Source organism: Rhinopithecus bieti, unplaced genomic scaffold, assembly GCF_001698545.2.
Source record: "Rhinopithecus bieti isolate Rb0 unplaced genomic scaffold, ASM169854v2 scaffold_30862, whole genome shotgun sequence".
NCBI classification, from domain to species: Eukaryota; Metazoa; Chordata; class Mammalia; order Primates; family Cercopithecidae; genus Rhinopithecus; species Rhinopithecus bieti.
The window spans coordinates 566,777-592,272 of record NW_016813281.1 but is presented as its reverse complement, the minus strand read 5'-3'; the positions used below and the strand labels follow the sequence as shown (position 1 = coordinate 592,272).

General features: G+C 49.6%; 1 protein-coding gene across 12 annotated transcripts in view; it reads right to left on the bottom strand.

Moving 5' to 3' along the window:
* The window catches only part of AMPD3 (adenosine monophosphate deaminase 3), a 54,685-nt gene that overhangs the window by 9,994 nt on the left and 19,195 nt on the right, over positions 1-25,496 (bottom strand). For 11 of the 12 annotated variants that reach the window (XM_017847931.1, XM_017847933.1, XM_017847925.1 and 8 more), the window contains 7 exons: positions 17,997-18,201; positions 14,552-14,714; positions 11,768-11,987; positions 9,434-9,563; positions 3,285-3,479; positions 1,798-1,929; positions 993-1,156 (listed from right to left, as the gene is read on the bottom strand). In XM_017847931.1, coding sequence (XP_017703420.1) covers positions 993-1,156; positions 1,798-1,929; positions 3,285-3,479; positions 9,434-9,563; positions 11,768-11,987; positions 14,552-14,714; positions 17,997-18,201 — 1,209 coding nt within the window. The remainder of the gene's footprint in view (positions 1-992; positions 1,157-1,797; positions 1,930-3,284; positions 3,480-9,433; positions 9,564-11,767; positions 11,988-14,551; positions 14,715-17,996; positions 18,202-25,496) is intronic. The other variant, XM_017847938.1, reaches the window with a different exon arrangement.

The following is a 25,496-nucleotide window of genomic DNA, read 5'->3' as shown; positions in this document are numbered from 1 at the left end:
CCTGTGTCCCCATCAAACACCCAGAGTCAAGTCAGATGTGGCCTGAACACAGATCCCTCCTCTCTCCTCCTCTCCCAGCAATGTCTGCAATACCCTGCCTTGGTTTGCAAGCTCCACACCTACCCACGCCCATCAGAGCACTTTCTCAAGTCAGAAGCCACTGGGAGTGGGATGGTGGCATTCTGGCTGACCAAGAGGCTGAGATATGAGTCCTCAAACTCCCAGTGACCCAAACATTCTGTTACTCAGCTCTGTTTCCCTAAACCACATACCCCAGTCCATCCTGGAGCCATGGGCTCCACCCTGCCCAGCCACCTGGAGAGGACAGCAGTCATCTGAGTGATATCCAGGGAGAGGGCCAGCAATGTAGACCACTACCAGCTCTCCCCATACTCCGGGTCTCACCAAAAGGACAATCCATCCTCAACCCACAATGAGAAGAAGGCGAGGGTGGTAGTTCCCCCAGGGCTTTTGCACTTCTATATTTTTCAAAGATCAAGAGTTCTAGTGTCGGCCGGATGCAGTGGCTCACACCTGTAATCCCAGCATTTTGGGAGGCTGAGGCAGGTGGATCACGAGATCAGGAGTTCAAGACCAGCCTGGCCAAGATGGTGAAACCCCATCTCTACTAAAAATACAAAAATTAGCCAGACGCGGTGGTGGGTGTCTGTAATCCCCGCTACTCGGGCAGGCTGAGGCAAAAAATTGCTTGAACCAAGGAGGTGGAGGTTGCAGTGAGCCGAGATCACACCACTACACTCAGAGCCTGGGTGACAGAGTAAGACTCTGTTTCAAAAAAAAAGAAAAGAGTTATAGTATCGTGCAGACATCTTTGCTCATCACTCCTTCTATGGAAAAATCCCTGGAAAGGACAAGCCTAAGCTGGCACCAGAACAGGCCCTACCCCTCAGGAGTGCAGATTCAGCAGCCCACGAGGGACAGACTGTCACCTCCGTAGGGCACAAGGCAGATAGCGGGGCCACCTGACTTACTAGATCCGGGGCACCTGGATGATCCAGCGCATGTTGGGAGAGTAGACCTTGTGCTGGATGAACCAGCGGGCCAGGTTGGGCCACTCCTCGGGACTGCGGCCGTAGATGGAGAGCCGTGGCTCTGAGTACTGGTACTTGCTCTCCTCCAGCTCCCGGGCAACCTCCTGGCACAAGAAGAGCTTGGGTCAGCCCCAGTGCATCCCAGCTACATAGGAGACCCTCACTCTCCGTCACCAGCAGGGTCCTGTGGCTCCCCCAGCCACCTTGTTCCCAGTCTGGAAGCACTGATCTAAATCCCCAGGGCTGCCTGCTCCTGTAAGCTCTTGTTCCACTTTAGCAGAGGCTCCCTCTGGGGAGGAAGGCCTTGGGTCTGCAGAACCAGGCCACAGCAGAAGCATCTCCACATGGAGCTCATCTGCACCCAGCCAGGTTCATGCTGCAGAGACAGGAAAGACAGGCCAGGTACTGTGAGCTCATCCAAGGTGGATACCCTTCCCTCCTCTTCCCTGCAGTTGGCACATGCAGCACTGCCTGGAACAGGCAGCCAGGCCACAGCACTGGGCACCTGGGCACCTCACCCTTGCCTGAGTTGATGGTGGACAGAGGGAGGGGAAGGGGCCAGGGACACACAAGGCCCCCACCCTCTGAAGGCCACAGCACTGGGCACCTGGGCACCTCACCCTTCCCTGAGTTGATGATGGACAAAGGGAGGGAAAGGAGCCAGGGGCACACAGGGCCCCCACTCTCTGAAGGCAGATGTTGGCAGGCACCTGAGAGGCCTTAGAGAGACTGAGGGTTCACTCACCTTGACCATCCGAGCAAAGTACTCTCCTCCCAGATAGTTTTCAGTTTTCAAATACAGGTCACGCAGCTCACTGGCCCCCACAGGGTTGTATTTGGAGTTGAACTTGTCAAAGCGGTGGAATGTCTGCCGGCCCTGCGGGAGGAGACCACACCAATCGATGCATCATTCTGCAGCCACCACGCACATTCCCCTCTCTAGAACTTTACGAGATGGCCTTCTGTATGGCCACACCGAAAGACATCTTCTATGTCAATTCTTGCATGAAACCTTAGAAACTCCTGGGAACCAGGACCATGTATCCTCACTCGGTCAGCCTGGGATCCTTTGGTAAGGCCCCCTGTGAAGGAACAGCAGGGGCCCCATCTGCAAGTCACCACAGCTCAGCTCGGGACACAGCTGGCTTAGTGAGCAGAGAGGCTGGACCATTGAATAACAGAGCATTCCCTATCACTGCTCACATTTTGTAAAGCACTTTCTCCATATTATATCATTCAATGTTCTGTTTAACAAAGGTTTTTTTTTGTTCTAGTAAAGCATGCACAACACAACATTTACCATTTCAACCATTTTTAACTGTACAGTTCCAGTGGCTTTAAGTACATTGACACTGGTGTGCAACCATCACCACTAACCATTTCCAGAACTTTTTTATCATCCCAAACAAAGTCTGTACCCACTAAACTAACTCCCCGTGCCTTCCTCTCGCCTGCCCCTCGTAACTTCTATTCTCCTTTCTATTTCTATGAATTTGCCTATTCTAGGTACCTTATATCAGTGGAATCACATGATATTTGTCCTTTGGAGTCTGGCTTCGATTTAGTGTAATCTTTTGAAAAGTTCATTGATGGTTGTTGCATGTATCAGTACTTTACTCCTTCTTATGGCTGAATGATATTCCATGGTATGGATATACCACATTTTGTTTACCCATTCATCTGTTGATGAACACGGGCTGTTTCTATCTGTTGGCTGCTATGAATAATACTGCTATGAACATTGGTATGTGAGTATCTGTTCAAGTTCCTGCTTTCAGTTCTTTTGGGTATATACCTAGAAGAGAATTGCTGAGGCATAGGTAATTCTATACTTAACTTTCTTAGGAACTACCATACTGTTTTCCATAGCAGTTACATCATCATTTAGTGTTTCAATATTTTTTTTAAAGTTAAGAAGGCACATGGCTGTCACCATTTTATAGGCAAGGAAATAAAAGCTTCTGTGAGTTGCCTAAGGGCACAAAACTCCTAAGTGGCAGGAGTGGGATTAGTGCTTAGACCTGTCGGGCCCCAAGCCACACACCCTCTTTCCCTGTCCTATGGCTGCCCCAGACCTGTTATTCTCTGAGGCCACATGATCTCTTAGTCAGAAGAGAAAGAGTTGCTTCCATAGCGCCTCCCCGCAAGCACAATCACGGTGGCTTTCCAGGGGGCTGAGTCCCCAGCCAGGGCTGCTGTCTGCTGGCAGCACTGGAGCGGAAGCTCACTCACCGCGTGGACATCCAGCGAGTCCACAGTGAGGTCATAGGGGTCCATGTGCAGGCTGTCAAACACCTGCCGCAGGGTGATCTTCTGGCCCCGCTTCTCCGCCACAGTCCTGTCAGGCTCCGTCTGGTACGTGTGCTTGATGAAGCGCAGCAGATGCTTTTGGTTCATGCAGGCAGCCGCATGGATGTGCGTGTCCACCTGGAACACAGCACCCACCAGGCCGAGTCAGGCCACCTCCCCTAGCAACAAGAGTTAAGACATCCAACCCTTAATGTGCACAGAACCCCAGCACCTCGTGGGCCATCGGGGCGGCCCCACCAATGCCTGGATCCCACTCCGCGTTTCTCCTCAGACTTCGAAACCGGCATCCCTCCCTTTCAGCCTTGCTGCCCATTCCACCTCCTTACGGCACCAGGAAATCTTTTTAAAATGCAGATTGGATCAGGCCATTCCCCAGTCAACAAATGACCTGTGGGCCCATCAGCCTCAAGATATAGCCCAAGTGCCTTGGCCTGGGATTCAAGGCTTATTTCAAGCCTTAACTCTCGCCTTGCCACTGCCCCATTCTGTGCTACAGCCATGACAAACCACTTACGGGTACACAAGACACCGAGGTACAGTACACTGTATCACTTTGCCTATGTGTTTCTTCAGTCTGGAATGCCCTACTTTCTCTCCACCATCTCATCCACCTAGAAATTTCCCACAACCTCCTCCATTTGGGAGCCAACCTTGTTCCTTCAAGCACAACTGAATATTCTTTCACTCGCCCAACCTCAAAACCTGGCACAGGCATCCCATTGCTGTGCAGACCCTCCTGATCACTCTAATGTCTGTGTGTCTACTCTTTCACTAGACTGGGAGCTCCTCAAGGACAAAGGCCATGTTTGATGCCTCTAAGTCTTCAGCACCTACCCCAGAGCCTAGTACAAAGTCGAACCAACGGATGAATGAATGAACAAATTAAGAGGTGCGACAGGTTCTCATGGTTTCAGTGATAACTCTGAGGGCCCATCAAATCCCACTCTTCCCATTGATCCCTCTCAGAACCCTCAGAGCATTCCCAAAGCAAACCTCCAAGTGGGAATGAATGAGAACAGACACTAGAGGCCAACCCCCAAACATACCCTTCCTTGACTAGTTACACCTCACCCAAACTCCAGGGCGTCCAACTCCCAAGAAGAAGCCACTCTACTGGAAGCCACTCTAGTGACCCTAAGCCAACATATGGACTCAAGCCGTGGGGCCCAAGGCCAAAGATCTTAGAGCAAATCCTAAAAAGTGGAAATGAACAGTCAGCTTAGACTTCTCCCCACATTGCAGGGAAAGGCAGTTTTTTGCAGAAGGCGCCTTTGCAGAAGGAGCCCAGCAAGATCTCGAAATACATCCTCTATATCGTGCTAAGTCCTGTGATACCAGACTGACCCCTTGCATCTCTGTCCTCTCCTTTTCAGCCTCCTTAGTCAGCTCATCCTCACTACCAGACCTCTTAATAATGGAATTTCTTGATGCCTGGTCCTGGGCTCTCTTGTCCTCTCACTATAAACTCTCTCCAAAGGTGATCTGTTCCATTTCTGTGTATTTAATTATTTTACTTATACCAATTCCCAAATTTATGTCACCAGCCAAAAGCTCCAGAACTGTATATACTACTGCCTGCTTGACATCTCTATCTGGATAACCCAAAGGCAGTTCAAACTTAATATATCCAAAAGTGGACTCTTCATCTCTGACCCCAGCTCAAGCCTGATGATTGTCTCCCAGATTCTGGAATCCCAGGAAATGGAGTGTCCTGAATCCAGTTGGTCACGTTGAAAAACTGGGAGTCATCCTTGGCCTTCCTACTACTCCCTTCCCTCAGTGAGTCTCATCAATTCTGCCTTCCAATGGTTGTCAAATCCATACAATATTCTCCAACCCCACTGCCACCACGGGAGTTCAAGCCTGCATATTCTCAGGCCTGAATTCACAGTGACCTCCTAACTGGTCTTGTTCCTTTTTCTTGTGCTCTGGTTCAATTCATTCTCCATACACAGAAGCTAGAAGGGATTTTTAAAATGTAATTTGATTCTGTTACTGAACCCTCTTCATTAATCTTAGGATGAGGGCTCTGCTAATATTACCTGGATCCTACCCATGTCCCCATCCCTCATCCCCACTCACCCTTTTCACTGTGCTTCACTCACAGGACAGCCATAAGCCCTAAGAAATGAAGCCCCAGCTAAGCTGAGGGATGGCCTGAAGTCACTGTGGGCAAACTGGCTCCCCCTCCCTGAGCCCAAGGGACCTACGGGAGCTCCCGGGGAGGACGACAGCAGCCTCACAGGCCAGGCTGCTGACAGCCATTAGACCACACTCTGGAGCTACTGTTGCGGCCGACTGGGCGCTCAGCCTGGGCTGGGGTGAGGAGGTGGCTGACCTCAGGGCAGGGAATGCTGTCCACGGCTGGCTGAGCATCTCCAAGTCATGCCAAACCAGATATTTGATCCACTGGACCTCTGTGAGCAATATGCCAGCCAGTCCATGTCATTAGCCACAGCCCTCACTCATCAGGGTCCTTCCTGCCATTAATCTTGCCATTTTTACCAGAAAGACAGACCACTGGACATTGGGGAAACAAAACAAAGCAGAAAACTGAAACATCCCCAAAATCCAGGCTCCTCAGAGATGAGGCTGGGCTCACGTGGGATGCACAAGAGAAGGTCAGCCTAGCTCAGCTCAGCTGGACACAGCTTGGTGCAACGAACTCGGCATGACTCAGCGGATTCTGGGCTTTCTGGTCCTGTTCTCTAGCTTACCAATGACACACCACAGGGGGGGTCAGCCTATCCTTACCCCCGTGAGTCACAAGATAAATGAGGAAAACAACTGGACAATCCAGGAAGCACCCCATCCAAACTTCAGAATCTCAAGGGTGATTATTTTAGGAACAAAATAATTGAAGGTCATTGGAGGTCAGTGTTTTCAATTCACCAGAGGATCTAAGTGCATTCCCCATGTTCACCTAAGATTCAGATGTAAACAAAGAGCAGAGTTTCCAAACTTGGGACCTAAGCCAACACTGACCATTTCCATAACCATGGCAGGCATCGATCATCGAGGACAGCACTCTTTTCACTAAGCTTTAGGAGTGGCCTCTGGTAACTACCCCTAATTGGTCAGGTTTAGTATAGAAGATAAAACCTATTTGCTATTCTTAACATGACACTTAAACCACAGTAGACATCACCTATTTCTACCCAATTCCCAAGCAGCAAACACACTCAGCCCTTCTACCTTGCTTCTGCATAGAAAACAAGTGTCTCGGTCACATAGTCCTGCTGGCTGGGCCTCAGGGTATCTCAGCCCTTCACCTGCTGCAATGTGACGGGTGCCTTCACAGACACCACCCACACAGATCCACGGCCACGTCACAGCTCCTGCCTCAGACCACAGCCCTGGTCTGCCCCGGGACACCAACAGCCGCTTTAGACAGATGGAGGCCACCATCCAGCCCGTTCTGGATTTTAGAAAGCAGCTCTCCTCCCCGTAGTACAGGCTATGAGAGTGCTGTCAAGGCCAAGTGTGGTGGCTCATGCCTGTAATCTCAGCACTTTGGGAGGCCAAGGCAGGCAGATCACCTGAGGCTAGGAGTTCAGGACCAGCCTGGGCAATATGGCAAAACCCCATTTCTACTAAAAATACAAAAATTAGCCAGGTGTGGTGCCAGTCACCTATAATCCCAGCTACTAGGGAGGCTGAAGCAGGAGAATCGCTTGAACCCAGGAGGTGGAGGTTGCAGTGAGCCGAGATTGCACCACTGCACTCCAGCGACAAGAGCAAAACTTCATCTCAAAAAAAAAAAAACAAAAAAAGAGAGTGCTATCAAGTAGGCAGCACCCAGGGGCGGGCACAGGCCTGGCTCATAGCAGACCTGCACCCATGTTTATGGACTGACTATGGTGCCTAAGAACAGGCCACTGTGTCATAGGTATCAAGGTCGTCTCTGTCCAGAGAAAACATTAACCCTAAGACTGCAGGAGAACCCTGGGGATAGGCTCTGATTTGTTACCCTAGCCCCACACCAGGACTCTTTCTCATGTTGTGACCACAGAGTGGTTGGTAGACCCAGGAACACCCACGGGGGCCCCACCTTAGAAGCAAACAGTGTCAGTGCCAGCACAGTCAGTAAGAACACCTTGGCCCCAGGCGGCAGGAAGCAGGTAAGCCCAGGGCATTCACGTATGCGCGGGACAGGACTGCAACGGGCTGGGAGAGGCGTTTCTTTGGACATGGGCCTGGGCATGTGCTAGGCATGTGAAGTTCTTTTGGCAGGGCTGAGAGGCGTTCACATAGTGATAGAGACATCCACCTGTCTGAACACCTAAGGCTCACAGAGAAGGAACAAATGGTGCTCGAAGGTAAAAATGCCAGGGTGCCCACGTAAGTGGTGTCTAAAACACCTTTCACTTCTGCCTGGAAATCGCCAAGACACTTCCGTAAGCCTCTCAGGGTGCATGAGCTGAAGCCAAACCCTTCTTAAAGCTCTTGATCCCATCCAAGTGGGAGTCTGTGTTGGACCCCCTGACGGGTAACAGAAGTGGGCTTAGGGCCTCCAGATATGGTCTTCCATCTGCACTGCTGAGTGCTCCCAGTCAGGAGGTCAGGGAGCCTAGAGCTGGGCTTTCCCAGAGGAGCCACATCCTCCCCTGGCCTATCCTCCCTTATCAAAGCTGACCCCAAAAAGAGGAAGTCCCCAGGAGGTCCCAGCTGAGACAGAGCTCCTGTGGAGATGACAACCCCACTGTGACTCCATTCAGCTTCGGCCATCCCTCCTCCAAGAAAAGCCTGATGCCCACTCTTCCCCAAGGAGCTTCTCTCCCAGCTCACCACCACACCCCAGCCCACCTCCCTGCCTTCTGTGGGAAACCTATAGCCCCTGCATGATCCAGGACCTCCCCACATATCTGCAGCCTTACTCTCCCCACAACCCACTGCTCCCTGCTCCCGATGACTGAGCTCCAGCCACACTGCACTGCTTGCAGTTACGTCAACGCACTGTTCTGACTCTCTCAGATCATCCCTCCCTCCTGACATTTGCACATCACGTGCCTCTACCTGGAATGCCACCACTTCTATTCCCCTACCACACCCTCTGCCTGGCAAGCTCCTACTCACTCTAAGTCAGCTCAGTTCTGGCCTCTCCCTCAAACCACCTGGTTGACAGGAAGTGACTCTTGCTCACCATCAAACGCCCCCTGCCTAGCACTGACCCTGTGCCTCATTGCACCGCGCTTCAGCAGAAGAGAATAGAAAGGCTGGGGCCACGATCATTTAACCTTCACTCCTACCACAGCTGCAGCCCCTGCAGGCGAAGACTGCCAGGAGCCCCAGGCAAGGCTGCCATCCCCTCGGTGGGAGAAGAGAGGCAGACATCTGAGCATATCAGAGACTTTTCTTTAAATCCACATGATCCTGAAGGATGCAAAACCACAAACTCCCAACTCCAGAGAGATTTTTTTTTTTCAGGGAATTTAAATTTTATTTTATTAGCTTATTTATTTTACTTTAAGTTCCAGGATACATGTGCAGAACATGCCGGTTTGTTACATAGGTAAATGTGTGCCATGGTAGTTTGCTGCACCTATCAACCTATCACCTAGGTATTAAGCCCAGCTGGAAGCCATCATCCTCAGCAAACTAACACAGGAACAGAGAAACCAAACACTGCATGTTCTCACTCATAAGGGAGCTGAACAATGAGAACACGTGGACACAAGGAGGGGACCAAAGAGATCTTTACAGCTGTGTCTTTCCTTGATGACTCTAATACATACCCTACCTTAAAAGTAGGCTGTGCTCAACTTTTATGACCAATTAATAGGCTGTGCCCTATTTTCCAAGGAAGAGGGCACATCCCAACAGATATACAATGAGTACAATGGTTTCCACCTAGAGTGATTCAAGTGCTGTCTGAGACCCAGCCTGACACAAACGTAACTCACCCATCTTCCTTCTGCATGTATACTTCATACCCCTCTGGCCACGAAGGCCGCCCTTAGCCAGGAGCCCTGACGTTCTCACAGGGGACAAACCTCAGACTGGCTCAGGGCATCCCATGGGCTGGGAGGGGGACCGGGAAGGGCAGCTGTGAACACTGGCCCCTAACGCACCTTTCTCACGTTATAGAAGTCCCGGTGGGGGTTACTCTTCAACTCTTTGAACTCAGACATTTCGTTTAACATCTCATGAAGGCTGAACTTGGATTCCAGAAAGTTCAGTCGTCGGTGACAATAGGTTTTCCTGAAAGTTGGAGATGGGGAGAGACCACAGTTGAGCAGAAGTCACATCGAGCTCTCCAGTTTGGAGGCCCCCAGCATCTGCAGGGGCCAACCCTGGCTGGAAGGGTCAGGATGAAGCAGTGTGGAATGAGGAGGTTCCGGTTTTCTGCAGACCCTGCTGAACTGTTGAGTCACACCACAGACTCTATAAAGTCAGTGGAGAGTCAGGAGATGGGGCAATAGCAGGCCAGCTCTGGGACCTCATACAGGTGTTTTGACTTCTAGTTTATGTGTTTAGGGAATTAACCGCAAGCCTCCATTTCCCATGAGTAAATATCAGGTGGTAACACCCAAGGCTGAAGTAAGGGTTAAACTGGTTTACGCCTGAGAAAGGGCCTGGCTCCAAGCACAGTGGATGCTCAGTGGAGGTCTCCCTCCTTCATCCCCTCCTTTCCTTCCTCTTTTCTATCCTCAGCCACTTGTCATTCCTTGAAGAAGGAATTTGTTGCCCGGAGGACTGATAACACAGTCAAACTCCAAGGCATGACCTGCCCGCCTTGGGTTGCAGAGGAACCAGCCCCCTGACCTAATGGCCATGGCCCAAGGACCTCTCAACTCTGAGGCTTCACGACAAGAGGATGTTTTGCATCATGGGCGGGTTGGGACTGTAGGGATATTTGTTACCAAGACAGAAATCTCTGTAAGGACTGATGCCCCCAGATTCCCACCAACTCAGAGAAGGGGTTTTTATGATTTCTCAGCCAGTAAAGGCCACTGGGGATGGGGATGCTCACTGCTGTGGCCAACCACCAGCCCACACCCAGCCCAGGTGCCTAGCCACACACCTGCATCCACAGCCACACAGAACCTTCAACCACAATTCATGCTACCCTGCTTCCTTGTGCCCCCAGAACAAACAGCAGCTTCCTTGGCATCTAATCACGTAGACTTCCATAAGAGCATCTGTCAGTGCTGCAACGGCACAGTCAGCCATCTGCCCAGACAAGCCCCAGAGTGGATGGAGCACAGGACAGCCTCAGAGTCAGAAGGGAGTTTAAACGCCGCCTCACTCAATCTCTCTCCCCAGGCAGGATCCTCACAACCCCCTAGATGGGACAGCCACTGCCTGCACACCTGGCTGAGGACAGCCTCCGAGGAACCGCCCTGCCCTTCCCATGCCTTAGTCCTGCCCTCAGATCAGGGAGGACTAAGAGTCATGCTGCCCATCAACCTTGGGCTCACTATGCCACTTTGGAGACTGGCATCACAGGATTCCCAGAAAACCAGAGAGAAGGTCCTCAGGAATGACCAGCACCTCCCCTCACCCAGACTCCCACTCCCAGCACAGCCACTCTGAGGCTTACTGGGTCCGGGCATTACTGATCAGCCTAAGTGCCCACCAAGAAGTGAGGGGGCCAAATTCAGAAAGATGGCTGCCCACCAGGTTAGCTGGAGCCAAGCCCACAAGCATCATGGGGCATCATGCCCATGAGCAAAGTTCCCCAGGCTCGCTGCATGCTCCTCTCCAGAAACCCAGAAAATCCAAGGCCTGAAGCAATGTCTTCATCACTCCTCACCAAATACAGATATGCTCTGGGCTGGTAACTCTCTGCAAGGCTGCTGTCCTGCCTGGGGAGACGGATGACAGACATTCAGAGGCACCTGGGTGGCCACCAGCAAGCAGAGGCTCCACACTATGCATGCAGAAGGGACAAGGAGGCCGGGCATGGTGGCTTACACCCATAATCCCAGCACTTTGGAAGGCTGAGTTGGGTGTATTACCTGAGCTCTGGAGTTTGAGACCAGCCTAGGCAACATGGTGAAACTCCTGTCTCTACTAAAAATATAAAAATTAGCCATGGTGACACTTGCCTGTAGTCCCAGCTACTTGGGAGGCTGAGGCAAGAGAATCATTTCAACCCAGGAGGCAGAGGCTGCAGTGAGCCAAGATCATACCACTGCACCCCAGCCTGGGCAACAGAGCAAGATGCTGTCTCAAAAAGAAAAGGAGGTGGGGACAGGGACTACCAAGTCTAAGGCTATGCCAGTCTATGAAGGAAAACTGTTGCAGAAACCCACAAAGCACTGAGGAAAGGAGAAACCACACTCTTTCTGGGATGCTTTAAGTACAGAGGACCCCAGGGCAGAGGGGTAAGGCCTTTCTTATCTCCTTCCTACAGAACAGCACCTGTGCAAAGAGAGGCAGCTGCGGAGAAGCTGGCTTACGTGGGGCCATCAGTGATGAGAGCCAGAATGTGGCTCATGTCCACCGTGTACGTCTCCAGGTCAGGGTAGGGCAGGCTGTGCGGTTCCTGGCGCTCCAGCATCTTCTTGTTATCATACACGAAGAGAATGCCCCCCTGCATGTGGACCAAGTAATCCAGGTTGGGGGGTGCATCGTCCAGGCAGTAGGGGTCTTCCTGGGGCAGTGGAGGAGGGTGGAAGTCTGCAAAACAGGATTGAGGGATGGCAAAGTGCCCCTCTATGGGCTCAAAAGACATGGAGGCCTGCCCTGGTCTTCCTGCCCAAAATCCAACCCCACACCGGCCCTGCATCCGATGTGCTCTTCCCTGCTTCCTTCCCAGCACTTACCACCATGTCAAACCATGTCACTTCTTTATTTCAGATATGACATCTTCTCCACTCCAATAGAAACTCCATGCAGGCAGAGACTTTAATTTGTGCTGTTTACTGCTACGTGTCTAGAACAGTCCCTGGCACATGGCTAGCACTTCAACAATTTTTTAAAATTTAACTGAAATGGGCTTCATTTTCCTCAGCACTTCAGAGATCCCAGGAATATTAAGAAGGGCAGCGGTATCTTCTCCCAGGAAGAGAACAGATTGCACCTGGACTGCCCAGTGGGAATAAGTGTCCTGGGCCAGGCCAGCTGAGGGGCTAAAGAAGCTACTCCCTCCCCAAAGGAGCAAAGGATAGGGAACTTGTCTCTCTCAGAGCGGGGAATGCCAGTGATAAAGCCATCTGCTCCCCACCACTATAGGTTAAGGTTAGAATTAGCCAACAGGAGGCAGAAAACTCCTCTATGCAATTTCCCTGCTGTGAGACTTTCAGCAAACTCCTTTACCTCTCTGAGCCTATCTCCTCATCTGAAGATAACACCCCCTGCCTTAACTGGCTGCTGTGAGGGTTGCAATAGTGTGTATAGGAAAATTCTTCATAAAGAGTAATGCACTACAAATAATGAATTATAGGATATTATTCTTATTATTCTCATAATTAGTTTTCCTGACTCTTGATAAACTCTGTCCCTAAGGAATGTATTGATGCTAAATATTAGTAGAGCTGGAGGCTTCAACTCCATGCAGCTCAGTCGGCACCATCCAGGATCAGCTGCTCAGCTGCCGGCATAGGCAGGAGCAAACCTCAAGATCTGCATCAAAGGAAGTTGCCAAGGCAGAGTGACCTGCCTGGGCCTCCTCCATCCGTGCTTGGAAGGAACAGACCATCCCTAGAGTACATGTAAGGAGCCACAAAGGGGCTGATGCAGGCAGAGGTGGAGAGGGACGTGCCCCATCAGGTATGGTCACAGGCCAGCTCAGGAGGCCCTAATGCATGCAGCAGTCTGTGAGATGCAGGCAGTTCAAGCTCCAGGTAAAGCTACAGCCTGCACACTCGGAAGTTGCTCCTCTTCCCCATACTCATGCCCAGAACACGGGGGTCCTCTGTCCACGTAAAGTACACATTTGACAGTCATTTCTGTCTGTCTTTGCCAAAACTGAGATGGTAGGATCCACTTCCCTCAGATAGGGAAATGGACTCAAAGGGCTGAAATTTACCTAGGGCCCCAGATGTTCAAAGTACAGGACTTGAAATTCAAGGGAGCCAGAGACTGGGGCAACTTGGCACCACCAGCTACCCCCAGAGGCAGCCAGGGTCCCAGGCACTGATGGAGATCACCAGGGCCCTTATGTGTCCCCCTACCACCAACTTTCAGGAGTGGGGTTTCCTATTGTCCTCATTACCGCCCCTGCTGCTGTTAGGTCCTTCACGGTGAGGCTTCATGAGGAAACCACCCAGACCTCTCGGATCTCCCCTTCCCTGAACTCGGCAGCATAAATGCAGCTACCACTTACTGAATACTCACTAGATGCCAGAACTGAACTGAGTACTTGAAATGTATTCTCCTGTTTAATCCTCACGACAGCTCTTGGAGATAGATATTATTTGCATTTCCATTTTATAGATTACATTTTACAAAGTGAGGCTTAGAGAAATATCTTTCCCCAAATCCCAAGAAATTGATGGAGGCCAGATACAAATGCAGCTGTGTTTGACACCAGAGCCTACATCATCTTCCCAGGGAACATGCCCTCTGTTCCTGCTCCCTCCCCAATCCACCCTACCACCAATTTGGTATTTACTGTCTGTATTCTTTTAAATATGCCACATGAGGCCAGGCGCAGTGGCTCACGTCTATAATCCCAGCACTTTGGGAGGCCAGGGCAGGAGGATCACTTGAGTCCAGGAGTTTGAGACCAGCCTGGGCAACATGGTAAGACCCCTATCTCTACAAAACATAATAATATTTTTTTAATTAGCTGGGTGTGGTGGTGTGTGCCTTTGGATACCAGCTACTCGAGAAGCTGAGGTGGTAGGATTGCTTGATCCCAGGAGATTAAGGCTGCAGTGAGCAGTGATTGCACCACTGCATGCCAGCCTGAGCAACAGAGCAAGACCCTATCTCAAAAAAAAAAAAAAAAAAAAAAATCCCACATGAGACTGCCTGTCTCCCTGATGGACTCCTAAGAACAAGGACTGTCTTTCACTTCTCTCTCTTAACTTCAACAGTTCAGCTCTTCACAGGTGAGGCATACAGTACACATACAATCAATCCTTGGGGGAACCATCAAACATCAGTGTGGGAGAAGTCAATGCAAGAACACTGTCCTCTTAAAATACCATCAGGGGAAATAGATCAAGCCAGCAAAAAGCCCGAGTAGCTCTCGGTCCCCCCCAGTTGGGACCCAACCTCCAGCCAGAGCGCCGTACCTGGAAGGCCCTCTTTCGGAGGTGTAGTATCTGCCTGCGGATGACCCAGGTACTGGGATGTGATCCGCGGGAAGCGGTGGTAGGCGAGCCTTGCATATTTCTCCCGGATCATTAGGGCCTTGGCCAGGCTCTTGGCTGCCTGCTCGTAGTCCTCCAAAGTGATCTGCAGAAGGGAGGCAGGCAGGAAAGGGTTCACACAGCAGGCCTGAGACTGCCATCCTTGGAAAGATGTGCTTGTAAGACTGGCCCTTGCCTGGTATCTGGGAACCTGGATTTCAGGAGGGTTCTCACCACTCCCTGACTAGTAAGAGTGGTTCATTGCACCTAAACTACTTGTGCAAACAATATGGTTCATGTTGGACACCTGCTTTCCTTCTGGGAGCCTGGAATTTGAGATCTGCTATGCAGATGTGTGACCAGCCTCAGTGAAAGCCCTGGGCACGGAATCTCTCATGCGCTTCCCTGGTAAACAACACTTCCCACGTGTGCTGTCACAATGTGATGCTGAAGGTATTCGGTAAGTTCTGATGACTCCGCTGGGAGAGGACCTTGGAAGCTTGCACCTCGTATCTTCCATGTATCTCTCCCTTTGCTGATTTGCTCTGTATCCTTTCACTGTAATAAATGAAAGCTGTAAGTACAGCTATATGCAGAGTCCTATGAGTCCTCCTGGTGAATCATCCAACCTGGGAATGGTCTTGGAGAACCCCAACACAGGAGACACAGGAGGAGTGAGGGGCGTTGGAAGAGAGATGAGTGCTCCAGCCAGCACACCCAGAAGCTGGTTTCACATTCAGCTAATTAAGCCAAAAGTCTGTTTTTGCACCAGGCCCATGAAGGGACAAAGCCTGAGTCCTACCCCTGAAGGTGATGAGTGCCATCATTTTCAGTTGATAAAATTCATGTGTCCTTCATATGTTGAAACAAATCAAAAAGCAAAAGCAAATTCTGCATGCTCAGCCTGCTTCTTTGCCAACCCCACACTTCTGATTAAATCTGTTAATCACCCAACTCATCCAGGCAACAAGACCCATTGTCATGTGTTATGTGCCAGACCTTTCCATAGATTTCATTTTGCTCCTTACTGCAACCCATTTTGCAAATGGGAAAACTGAGGCCCAGGGAGGATAAATCACTTGCCAGGAAGCTACAAAGTCAAATTTCAGACTCTAACCTGATTGAGCCCCAAAGTCTAAGGATGTTCTGCTTTACCAGAGCAGCCTCATATTCAAAGATGAATGAGATAAATTCCCACCTTCCAACAGGCTCATTAATCTTAGTCTGTTTGGGAAGGATGAGAATCACAGAAAAATGCTTGGGGAGACAAGTGGCCAAACAGACACAATGCGGGGTAAGGGGTGCAGCAGAGGGAAGCACCACATGCTGGTATAGCCCAGAGGAGGGAGGGCTGGGGCCTGAAAGTGTTCCCCTCTGCTTTAATAAAATCATCATTTTTAATTTTGCAATATTTTAAACATACACACAGGCACCAAAGATAATATAATCTACCTTCTAGAGCTGACAATATTAATATTTAGCATAATTCTTTCAAATTTCTCACAAGTTTAAAGAAATAAATCATCACAGATACAGCTAAAACTCTACCCTCCTCCCTACCCCATCCTCAGAGGAAAGAAGTCTGAATATATTTTTCCTATGCATGTTTTTATACTTTTACTCAATACTACTTCTTGCTTTTTGTTACAGTGGTAGATTCTCCTTTCCTGCCTCCAAATGTCCCCATAGGGTATGTGAATTCCTTTTATACCTTCCAGTGGATGGCTTCTGAGAGCAGCAGGAATAGGTGAGCAGACACAGACATCTTAGACAAAAATACGTCCCTGCCAACAACAAAGCCAAACACTTTCCCTGGGCAACCAATGGACTCAGCATGACAGGGGCTCAGGCCATGGCTAAGGACATCAGAGAGGATGCTCAGGACCCCTGTGGACTAGTAGCCACTAGCCAAATTTATAGGCATCACAGGACCCATGGCTGGCAGCAGACCTACTGCGTGCCAAGGAGATCTGCAAGATCAGCCTGCCTCTCATGGACACTTAGCTTTCTGAGGACCAATTGCCCAGTTCAGGTGCTCCATGTACTACTCTGTGCCAGCCAGGAGACTAGGAGAAAGAAGCTAGTACATGTTAGTACATGCTACGGGCTGATGTCCTCCTGTTCAGCTGGTGGTCGGCCCACCTCGACTCTTGCTTTCCAATGCTCTGCCCACCTGCCTGAGGCTGGGTGAACACCAAAGACTCATGGTCAAGATGCTAATCTCCAGACAAGGCCTGCATTTTTCTCAATCCAATCTAAACTCCCAACCATGGGAACTTAATTAAAATAAACTATGACACATCCTCACAAAGGAATACTATGTACATATTTTTTAAAAGGACAAAGAAGTTATGTATATATTGATATGGCATTATCTTTAAGATGTATTGTTAAGTGGAAAATGCAAGATGCAGTATAATGTAGATTGTAAACTACGATTTTTATAAAAATAAGTAAATAAACTATGTATGCATAAATAATTGTAGGTACATAGATCATATATGTGAGAATACATAAGAAACCAAAACCAATGGTTGCCTCTGAGGAGGAGAATGGGTGGCTGAATTGATACCATTTTTGTATCTTTTAAATTTTGTACCATATGCAAGTGTTCTCCATTACATATAACCAAAAAATTTTTGAAAGCTAGGGTATATTTTATAGGAAGAGCAATAAGTTGCATTGCTGTCTCGGATTCACCATATTTTCTCAGCTACTGTTAAAAAGAGAGACTAACGAAGCCAACTGAGGCGTTAAGTAGTGAGTTGGGGCCAGGGCACTAACTCAGTGATATTTCTCTCCCAGAAGTAGGCATGCATAAAAAATGCATCATCCAATCAGGTAAAATTAGCACATTTTCAGTGACTGCATTAACTCACTTAGTGTAAACCAATTTGCTCAATTTCTAAACAAGATTCTCTCTTCCCAGCTGGGGGGATCTAGCCTATATTTAAGGGTACTGAACCTACATGTAAGAAGAGATGATTTAGCAACAACTAATTTCACACAAACCGTTCAGTATCATTACTTTGAATCTACTAAACATTTGGCAACACTGAAAGGCCCAAGCTGGCACCTTTCTCATCGGGCTACAGGGACCAATTCCAGCTTTCTAGACTTAGAGAACATGTGGAAGTTACAAGCCACAGACACAGTGTGCCAGCCTGCACCCCAAGGCCCTCCTCACAGGGAACAGGCAGCCACTGAGACACCACACCCACACCCCACAACCTCTGCTAGGACCCTCCTTGCCTCCTGTGCCTCCTCTTTGCCTTCTCCCAGACACCCGTGGACAGGACCAGGCTCCAGAGGTGGGCACGACCCTGTGGCCCATGGGGCCCCGGCCTCTGTATGCAAGGCACATTCAACACTCCCACCGACGCCTTACCCCGGCACAGTAATCTCCGCTGATGGTGACCCGCTGGAACTCAGGCATGGCATAGGGTGCTGGCGTGGGCTGGGAAGTGGCTCCAGTGACCACAGGGGTTGTGGGAGACATGGCCGGACTGGCTGCCGGGGGGCCCTTCCAATCTTGCTGTGTCGGCATTTGCAGAGACAGGGACTGGGACCGAATCATCTTGAAACTTTTCTTTCTAAGAGCCAAGGACAAGGAAAAGTGGGAGACATCAGCAGCTAATTGGGGCGAGTGATAAAGACTCTGCTGTGTGTGTGGCAGGAGAATTTTGCTATGATTAATCACTGGTGCTGGCCCTACCATTAAGAAGTTTCTAATTATTCATGCCTTCCTCTTACACATGTCTGCATGAGATGGAACACAGCCCTCCAGACACCCCTACCTGTGGTCACCATGCACCACTCAGGGCTGTTTGCACAGCCCACAGAAGATTAAAGCAGGCAAATGTCCCAGGAGACAGACAGACAAATGGCAGACCACACTGCATGGGCTCTAAAACCACAGGCACTAGAGGGGAGGACAATAGCAAATCATGTGGGCTTTCCCCACAGTGTGGACAGCATGCTAGCTTCAGATAACACAAACTCTCAGTCCCAACATATGAACAGTCTCAGAAAGGACCGGGAATAGGGTCACAGAGAGACAAGCACACTGCATTTCACACAGACATTTGGGGCATTGGAGCCAGAAGAGACAGGATGCTTAATCAGTCCAATCTCCTTGTTTTACAAAGAAGGAGTAGAGAGAGTGCTCAGGACCCCTGTGGACTAGCGACCGCCATCCAAGCTTACAGGCATCATAGGCCCCATGGCTGGCAGCAGACCTACTGGGTGCCAAGGACATCTATAAGATCAGCCTGCTTCTCACAGACACTTTCCCAGAGATGGGAAAGGGCTGGCACAAAGTCACACGGCACAGTGGCTGCTCCATCCAGCCTCCACCCCTGCTGCTCCTTCCTCTAGCCTGCCGTGTGCCATCCTGGCTGCCGCTGCTGGAGCAAGCACAGATATGTACCTCTGTTTGGGGAGAGGGATTGATCAGTACCAAATGCAGGTCCCTCTGGACCTGTTGCCTTGGCACCAAAAGATGAGTACACTGGCTCTTGGGCCCAAGGTTGGTTTAAATTGCCACAAGCCCATGCTTATTTGCAAGGCTGATTTGTGATGACTCCACCTTCCTCATTCATGAAATAGACATCAGATGATGTCACTGCAAGTCTCTTCTGCAGGAAGAGAATTACCCAGCATTAAGATGAGGCCATCAGTACTCTTCTCCCACCTCATGTTTCTTCCTGCCTCCAGTGGAACCCGGCCTCCCCACAGTGCCAGCCCACAGTGCCCAATGCCAGAAACCAGTTGACTACCTGCCCTACCTTGTGCCACAGGCCCAGTAGCTTCCTAAGTGCTTATTCTACCACAACCACAGCCACCAGCAAGGACTCAGTAACAACTGTGACCCACCAGAGCCCTTTTTCTCTCCAGGTACTAGTGTGATACCTACAGGCCTGGAGAAATCGGTTGATCCCCAAATAGGTTTCAGGGCTCACCTGGAAGCAGCTCTCCTCCTCTTGGCCTGTGGCCAGGTCTCCTCACTGCCGAGTTTTCAAGAACCACAGTTTTCCTCCTGTGTTTACACACCCAGTGCTTGCCATGGTCCTCTGGTTCTCACCTGCCTACATCGTGTTATCACATCTTTGGGACAAGGTTATTTTAACCTGAAAGACAGAGGTGGCTCCTTTTCAGGAATTCCCCTTCCCCTTGCCTCTGGTCTTGCTAAGAGACACACTGGGCTGCTTTGGGAAACTCAACCTGAGCCCTGGGAGCCCCCAGCCTCAGCTTTCCCTGGTCTGTCCTCCATCAAATGGAGCTCAGTCAAGCATCCTGCCCCAGGGATGCCACCTTGTCAGTCACTCCTCACAGGCAGATTCACCTTGAGGATGAGGTTCTCCCTTTGGCATCTTTTGGATGTTCACACCCAGAGGAAGAGCCATTACTTCGGGCTCCCCAACACATTCTGACCTCAGCTGAGACGCATGAGATTCTGATTTCTGTGTCACTCAAATGCCTGCCAGGTCACTGTTTTTATTTCCATGCAACCTCACCCCCAATTGCCTCAGCCAAGGCTGCCTGAGGTCTGGCCCTACCAACAAGAAGCAACAGGTGACATCTAAGGTGAGCAACAGCTAAGAAAGGTTAAAACACACACACACAAACACTACAACCCAAATGCTGGGAGGCTGCCTAAGCCAACGGCCTACCAGGCTTATCCTGGGAATGTTCTTCTGCCCCAGTGAGGAAGTTAGTCCCCACAAACTGGTGCCCAAAGAATTCTCCTTCCTGGGGATATCCATTATGGTGACAACCTTGGTCTTCAGATGAGCTCCAGATTGTCACATATGAGAATCTGCAGGCCGGGAGCTCAGACTTTGCAGGCACGAGGGATAGGTTTAGCCACAGACGGGCTAACTCCTCAGGGCTCACTCCCCTTGGACTTGGAAGAACTGGAAGTTAACCACAGCTTGTATCTCAGGAAATTGGAAAAGCTGTGTGGAGCCCAAGGATGACCCTGGATTTGTTTTCTATTGCTGCAGAACAAATTGCCACAAACTTGATGGCTTAAAACAACAGCCATTTATTAGCTCACAGTTCTATAGGTGAGAAGTCTGGGTGGGCTTGGCTGGGCTCTATGCTCAGGGTATCAAAAGGCCAAAATCAAGATGTTAGCCACACTGTGCTCTTGTCTGGAGGTTCTGGGAAAGAATTCACTTCCAAGTTCATTCCAGTTGTTGGCAGAATTCAGGTCTAGTGGCCAAAAGGCTGAAGTCCCAGGCTGCTTGCTGGCTTTGACCAGGGGTCACTCTCAACTCCTACTGACCTCACGCCAATCCCTGCACATAGCCCCCTTCATCTCCAAAGCCAAGAGTGGTCATTGTGCTGTTGCTTTGACTCTCTCTGCCCTCTCCTCCTACTCTCAGAAGTGAGCCACCGCGCCTGGCCGAAAGCTCTCTATTTTTAAGGGCTCATGGGATTAAATCAGACCTACCAATAAACCCCCATCTTAAGGTCAGTTGTGCCATATTCCATAACATCATCACAGGAGTGATAATATTCACTCATCTTATTCACCGCATCTGGAGATTAAGGAGGGACATCTGCGAGGGCCGTTTTAGAAATTCTACCTCCCCTAGGCCTAAATCTAGCATCCATTCTATACAACCAAGGCCCAGCCAGTAAAGGCAGAGGGTTGGAGCTGAGTGACTGGGTGTGTGGGTGTAAGTGTCAGAGGGTGCGTGACATGGTTTTCATCCATGTCTCTGCCCAAATCTCATGTGCAATTGTAATCCCCAGTGTTGGAGGTGGGGCCTGGTGGGAGGTGATTGGATCATGGGGGTAGATCCTTCATGAATGGTTTAGCACCATCTCCTTGGTGCTGTTCTAGTGATAGAGTTTTCATGAGATCTGGGCATTTAAAAGTGTGCAGCACCTTCCCCTACCCACCCTCGCTGCCTCTTCCTCCTGCTCCCACCATGTAAGACGGCTGCTTCTACTTTGCCTTCACCATGAGTCAAAGTTCCCTGAGGCTTTCTCAGAAGCAGATGCTGCCATGCTTCCTGTACGGCCTGCAGAACTATGAGCCAATTATACCTCATTTCTTTATAAATTACCAGTCTCAGGTATTTTTATAGAAGTGCAAACTAATACAGTGAATGAGTGTGTCTATGAGTGTGTGTGTGAACAAAACTGATCTGGTGCCCCTGTTAGAAAGCACTTCCTTCTGATGGGCCAAGGTCTGTCTGTCCACTGTCTCACCTGCTGCACCTTACACTAGCCCCTGGGGCACCAGCATTTGCTAGGCCACAGCTGGCACACCCCCTCCTTCCCCCACCCACACTTGCACCTGGCAGAAGCACACTCCTGCCAAGGAGCCAGCAGAGTGTGGGGCTGTGAGGACACCAGCTCCAGGCCAAGCCTGAGGGCTCAAAGGGCCAGAAGCAGTTTTGTCATCCCTGAAATAGATGGTCCTCCTGACGCACAAGCACATTCTTGCTAACCAGGCCCACAAGACAAAGAGTTGATCAGGTCACCTGGGCTGTTGTTACAGCATCTCACCTCCCAGCACCTGTCTGGTGCTCCACCTGCTCTATGGCCCTTGGTTGCCCCTGACAGTCACTTAGGCCCCTCCCTTACTCTGCAGCACTCCCCAGCCCTCCTCTACACTGGGTAATCAGGCTCCCAGGGTCTTCCCTATATAGCACTCATATGCTAAAGTGAGGAGCCCTTCTGGCCCTCCTTGCTCTCCTAGAGAATATCCAGCATCTTCCCAGGGGCCATCTGAAGACCATTGCCCTGTGTGGTCTGTCCAGACGACTAACAGGTAGGGAGGGGCACTGAAGCCAACCTTTCACCAGGCTCTCATATGTGCACTATGAGCCGGGGGCCACACATGGACCCCACTTCATTCAATAAACTACTGTGTGCCAGGCCCTGGGGGTAGAGGAGTAGATAAAATATAACTCCTGCCTCCAGGGGCTGACTGATGGCCGAGATGAACCCAGAGTTCCACAGATTATCATACAATGTGGTTGAGGTAATGAGATGGCCTGGATATTTTGGCACCCCAGAGGAGGCACTTAATCCAGACTGGGGGTGGGAGCAGTGGAGCAACAGGGTCAGAGGGGGGACATTTCAGAACATGGAGGCTGGTTTGAACTCCTCCCACACACACACTCAGCTCATTCTGGCAGCCCCTCCACATGAGAATTGTTACGCTAAAGGTTGGAATCAGGAGTCACAAACCAGCACAGGGTTTTGCGAACACTGGGAATCTGAATGCCATTAGGTGGGACAGGCATCCTCCACTTCCACAGGCTCACACTGCTACTGCTGTCCCTGCATGGGCTCACTTGGAATTGGGACCCCCATCTAAGGAGGGAACTAAGAGGAGGTAGCACCTCCTCTGTACTTGAGACCAGAGGTCCCAGCCTATCTGGAGAATATGCTGCACGACGGGTACTATAAGAGGGGTCCACAGAGACCCCTCACTCTGCATGTGCAGCCAGATGACCAGCATCCTGGCCAGATGGATGTAACTTTGATTTTAACACTTTGCAGCCAGTCAGGTGTGGAAACTCACAGCCCCACCCTGTCTCTCTCCCTGAGCTCCCCTCTGGAAACCTACCCCGTCCTTCTCCATCCTCCCTTCCCCCCAACCCCTCCTGGCCTACTGTAATCTCCACTCATCTTCTGCCACTCACCTTTGCTTCTCCCTTCCTCATTCCTTCCCAGCTGCCCTTCCTCCCTAAAGACATGGAGATCAAAATGAAGTACAATCTGTGCTATCTGTTAACTTAAGTGTTACAATCTCTCTCCCCAACTTTATTTTTATTTTTACTTTTTTTTTGAAACAGGGTCTTGCTCTGTAACCCAACCTGGAATGCAGTGGTATGATCTCAGCTCACTGCAACCTCCATCTCCTGGGTTCAAGCAATTCTTGTGCCTCAGCCTACCAAAAAGCTGGACCATAGGCGCACATCACCACGCCCAGCTAATTTTTGTATTTTTTGTACAGGCGGTTTTGCCATGTTGGCCAGGCTGGTCTCAAACTCCTGGCCTCAAGTGATCCACCCACCTTGGCTTCCCAATCTCCCTAACTGTTTTTTTGTTTTTGTTGTTTTTGTTTTTTTGAGACAGAGTCTCCCTCCCTCAGCCAGGCTGGAGTGCAGTGGGGTGATCTTGGCTCACTGAAACCTTTGCCTCTCAGGTTCAAGCGATTCTCCTGCCTCAGCCTCCCGAGTTACTGGAATTACAGACGTGTGCCACCACACCCAGCTAACTTTTGTATTTTTAGTAGAGACAGGGTTTCTCCATGTTAGCCAGGCTGGTCTCCAACTCCTGACGTCAGGTGATCCACCCGCCTCGGCCTCCCAAGGTGCTGGGATTATAGGCGTGAGCCACTGCGCCTAGCCCAATCTCTCCCTAACTTTAAAAGGGGATAAACTGACTATTTCAACTGAAGCTCCTTTGTCAATGACCCTGAATTTTTAAAAAGTTCCCCATTCTTATTTTCACAAGTTTCATAAAATGAAGTGACTTAGCAAAGCTTTAGCTGTGCTATGCTCAGTTCATAATGCACATATGTTTCTCAATTTCACTCAAAACATTCTAGGGAAGTGGCTGTCCTAGATAGCCAAATTTTTCAATGATGTTTGTTCCCTCTATATCCTAATTTTTTTCTTTTTTTAAAATTATACTTTAAGTTCTGGGGTACATGTAAAGAACGTGCAGGTTTGTTACACATGCCATGGTGCTGCCTCCCATCAACCCATCACCTACATAGGTATTTCTCCTAATGCTATTCCTCCCCTAGCCCTCCACCCCCAAACAGGCCCCAGTGTGTGATGTTCCCCTCCCTGTGTCTATGTGTTCTCATTGTTCAACTCCCACTTATGAGTGAGAACATGCAGTGTTTGGTTTTCTCTTCTTGTGTTAGTTTGCTGAGAATGATGGTTTCCAGCTTCATCCATGTCCCTGCAAAGGACATGAACACATCCTTTTTTATGGCTGCATAGTATTCCATGGTGTGTATGTGCCACATTTTCTTTATCCAGTCTATCATTGATGGACATTCGGGTGGGTTCCAAGTCTTTGCTATTGCGGATAGTGCCGCAATAAACACACGTGTGCGTTTGTCTTTATAGAATGATTTATAATCCTTTGGGTATATACCCAGTAATGGGATTGCTGGGTCAAATGGTATTTCTAGTTCTAGATCCTTGAGGAATCGCCACACTGTCTTCCACAATGGTTGAACTAATTTACACTCCCACCAACAGTGTAAAAGCGTTCCTATTTCTCCACATCCTCTCCAGCATCTGTTGTTTCCTGACTTTTTAATAATTGCCATTCTAACTGGCGTGAGATGGTATCTCATTGTGGTTTTGATTTGCATTTCTCTAATGACCAGTGATGATGAGCTTTTTTTCACATGTTTGTTGGCTGCATAAATGTTTTCTTTCAAGAAGTGTCTGTTCATATCCTTTGCCCACTTTTTGATGGGGTTGTTTTTTCTTGTAAATTTGTTTAAATTCTTTGTAGATTCTGGACATTAGCCCTTTGTCAGATGGATAGATTGCAAAAATTTTCTCCCATTCTGTTGGTTGCCTATTCACTCTGATGACAGTTTATTTTGCTGTGTAGAAGCTCTTTAGTTTAATTAGATCCCATTTCTCAATTTTGGCTTTTGTTGCCATGGCTTTTGATGTTTTATACATGAAGTTCTTTGCCCATGCCTATGTCCTGAATGTCCTAGGTTTTCTTCTAGGGTTTTTATGGTTTTAGGTCTTATGTTTAAGTCTTTAATCCATCTTGAGTTAATTTTTGTATAAGCTGTAAGGAAGGAGTCCAGTTTCAGTTTTTTGCATATGGCTAGCCAGTTTTCCCAACACCATTTATTAAATAGGGAATCCTTTCCCCA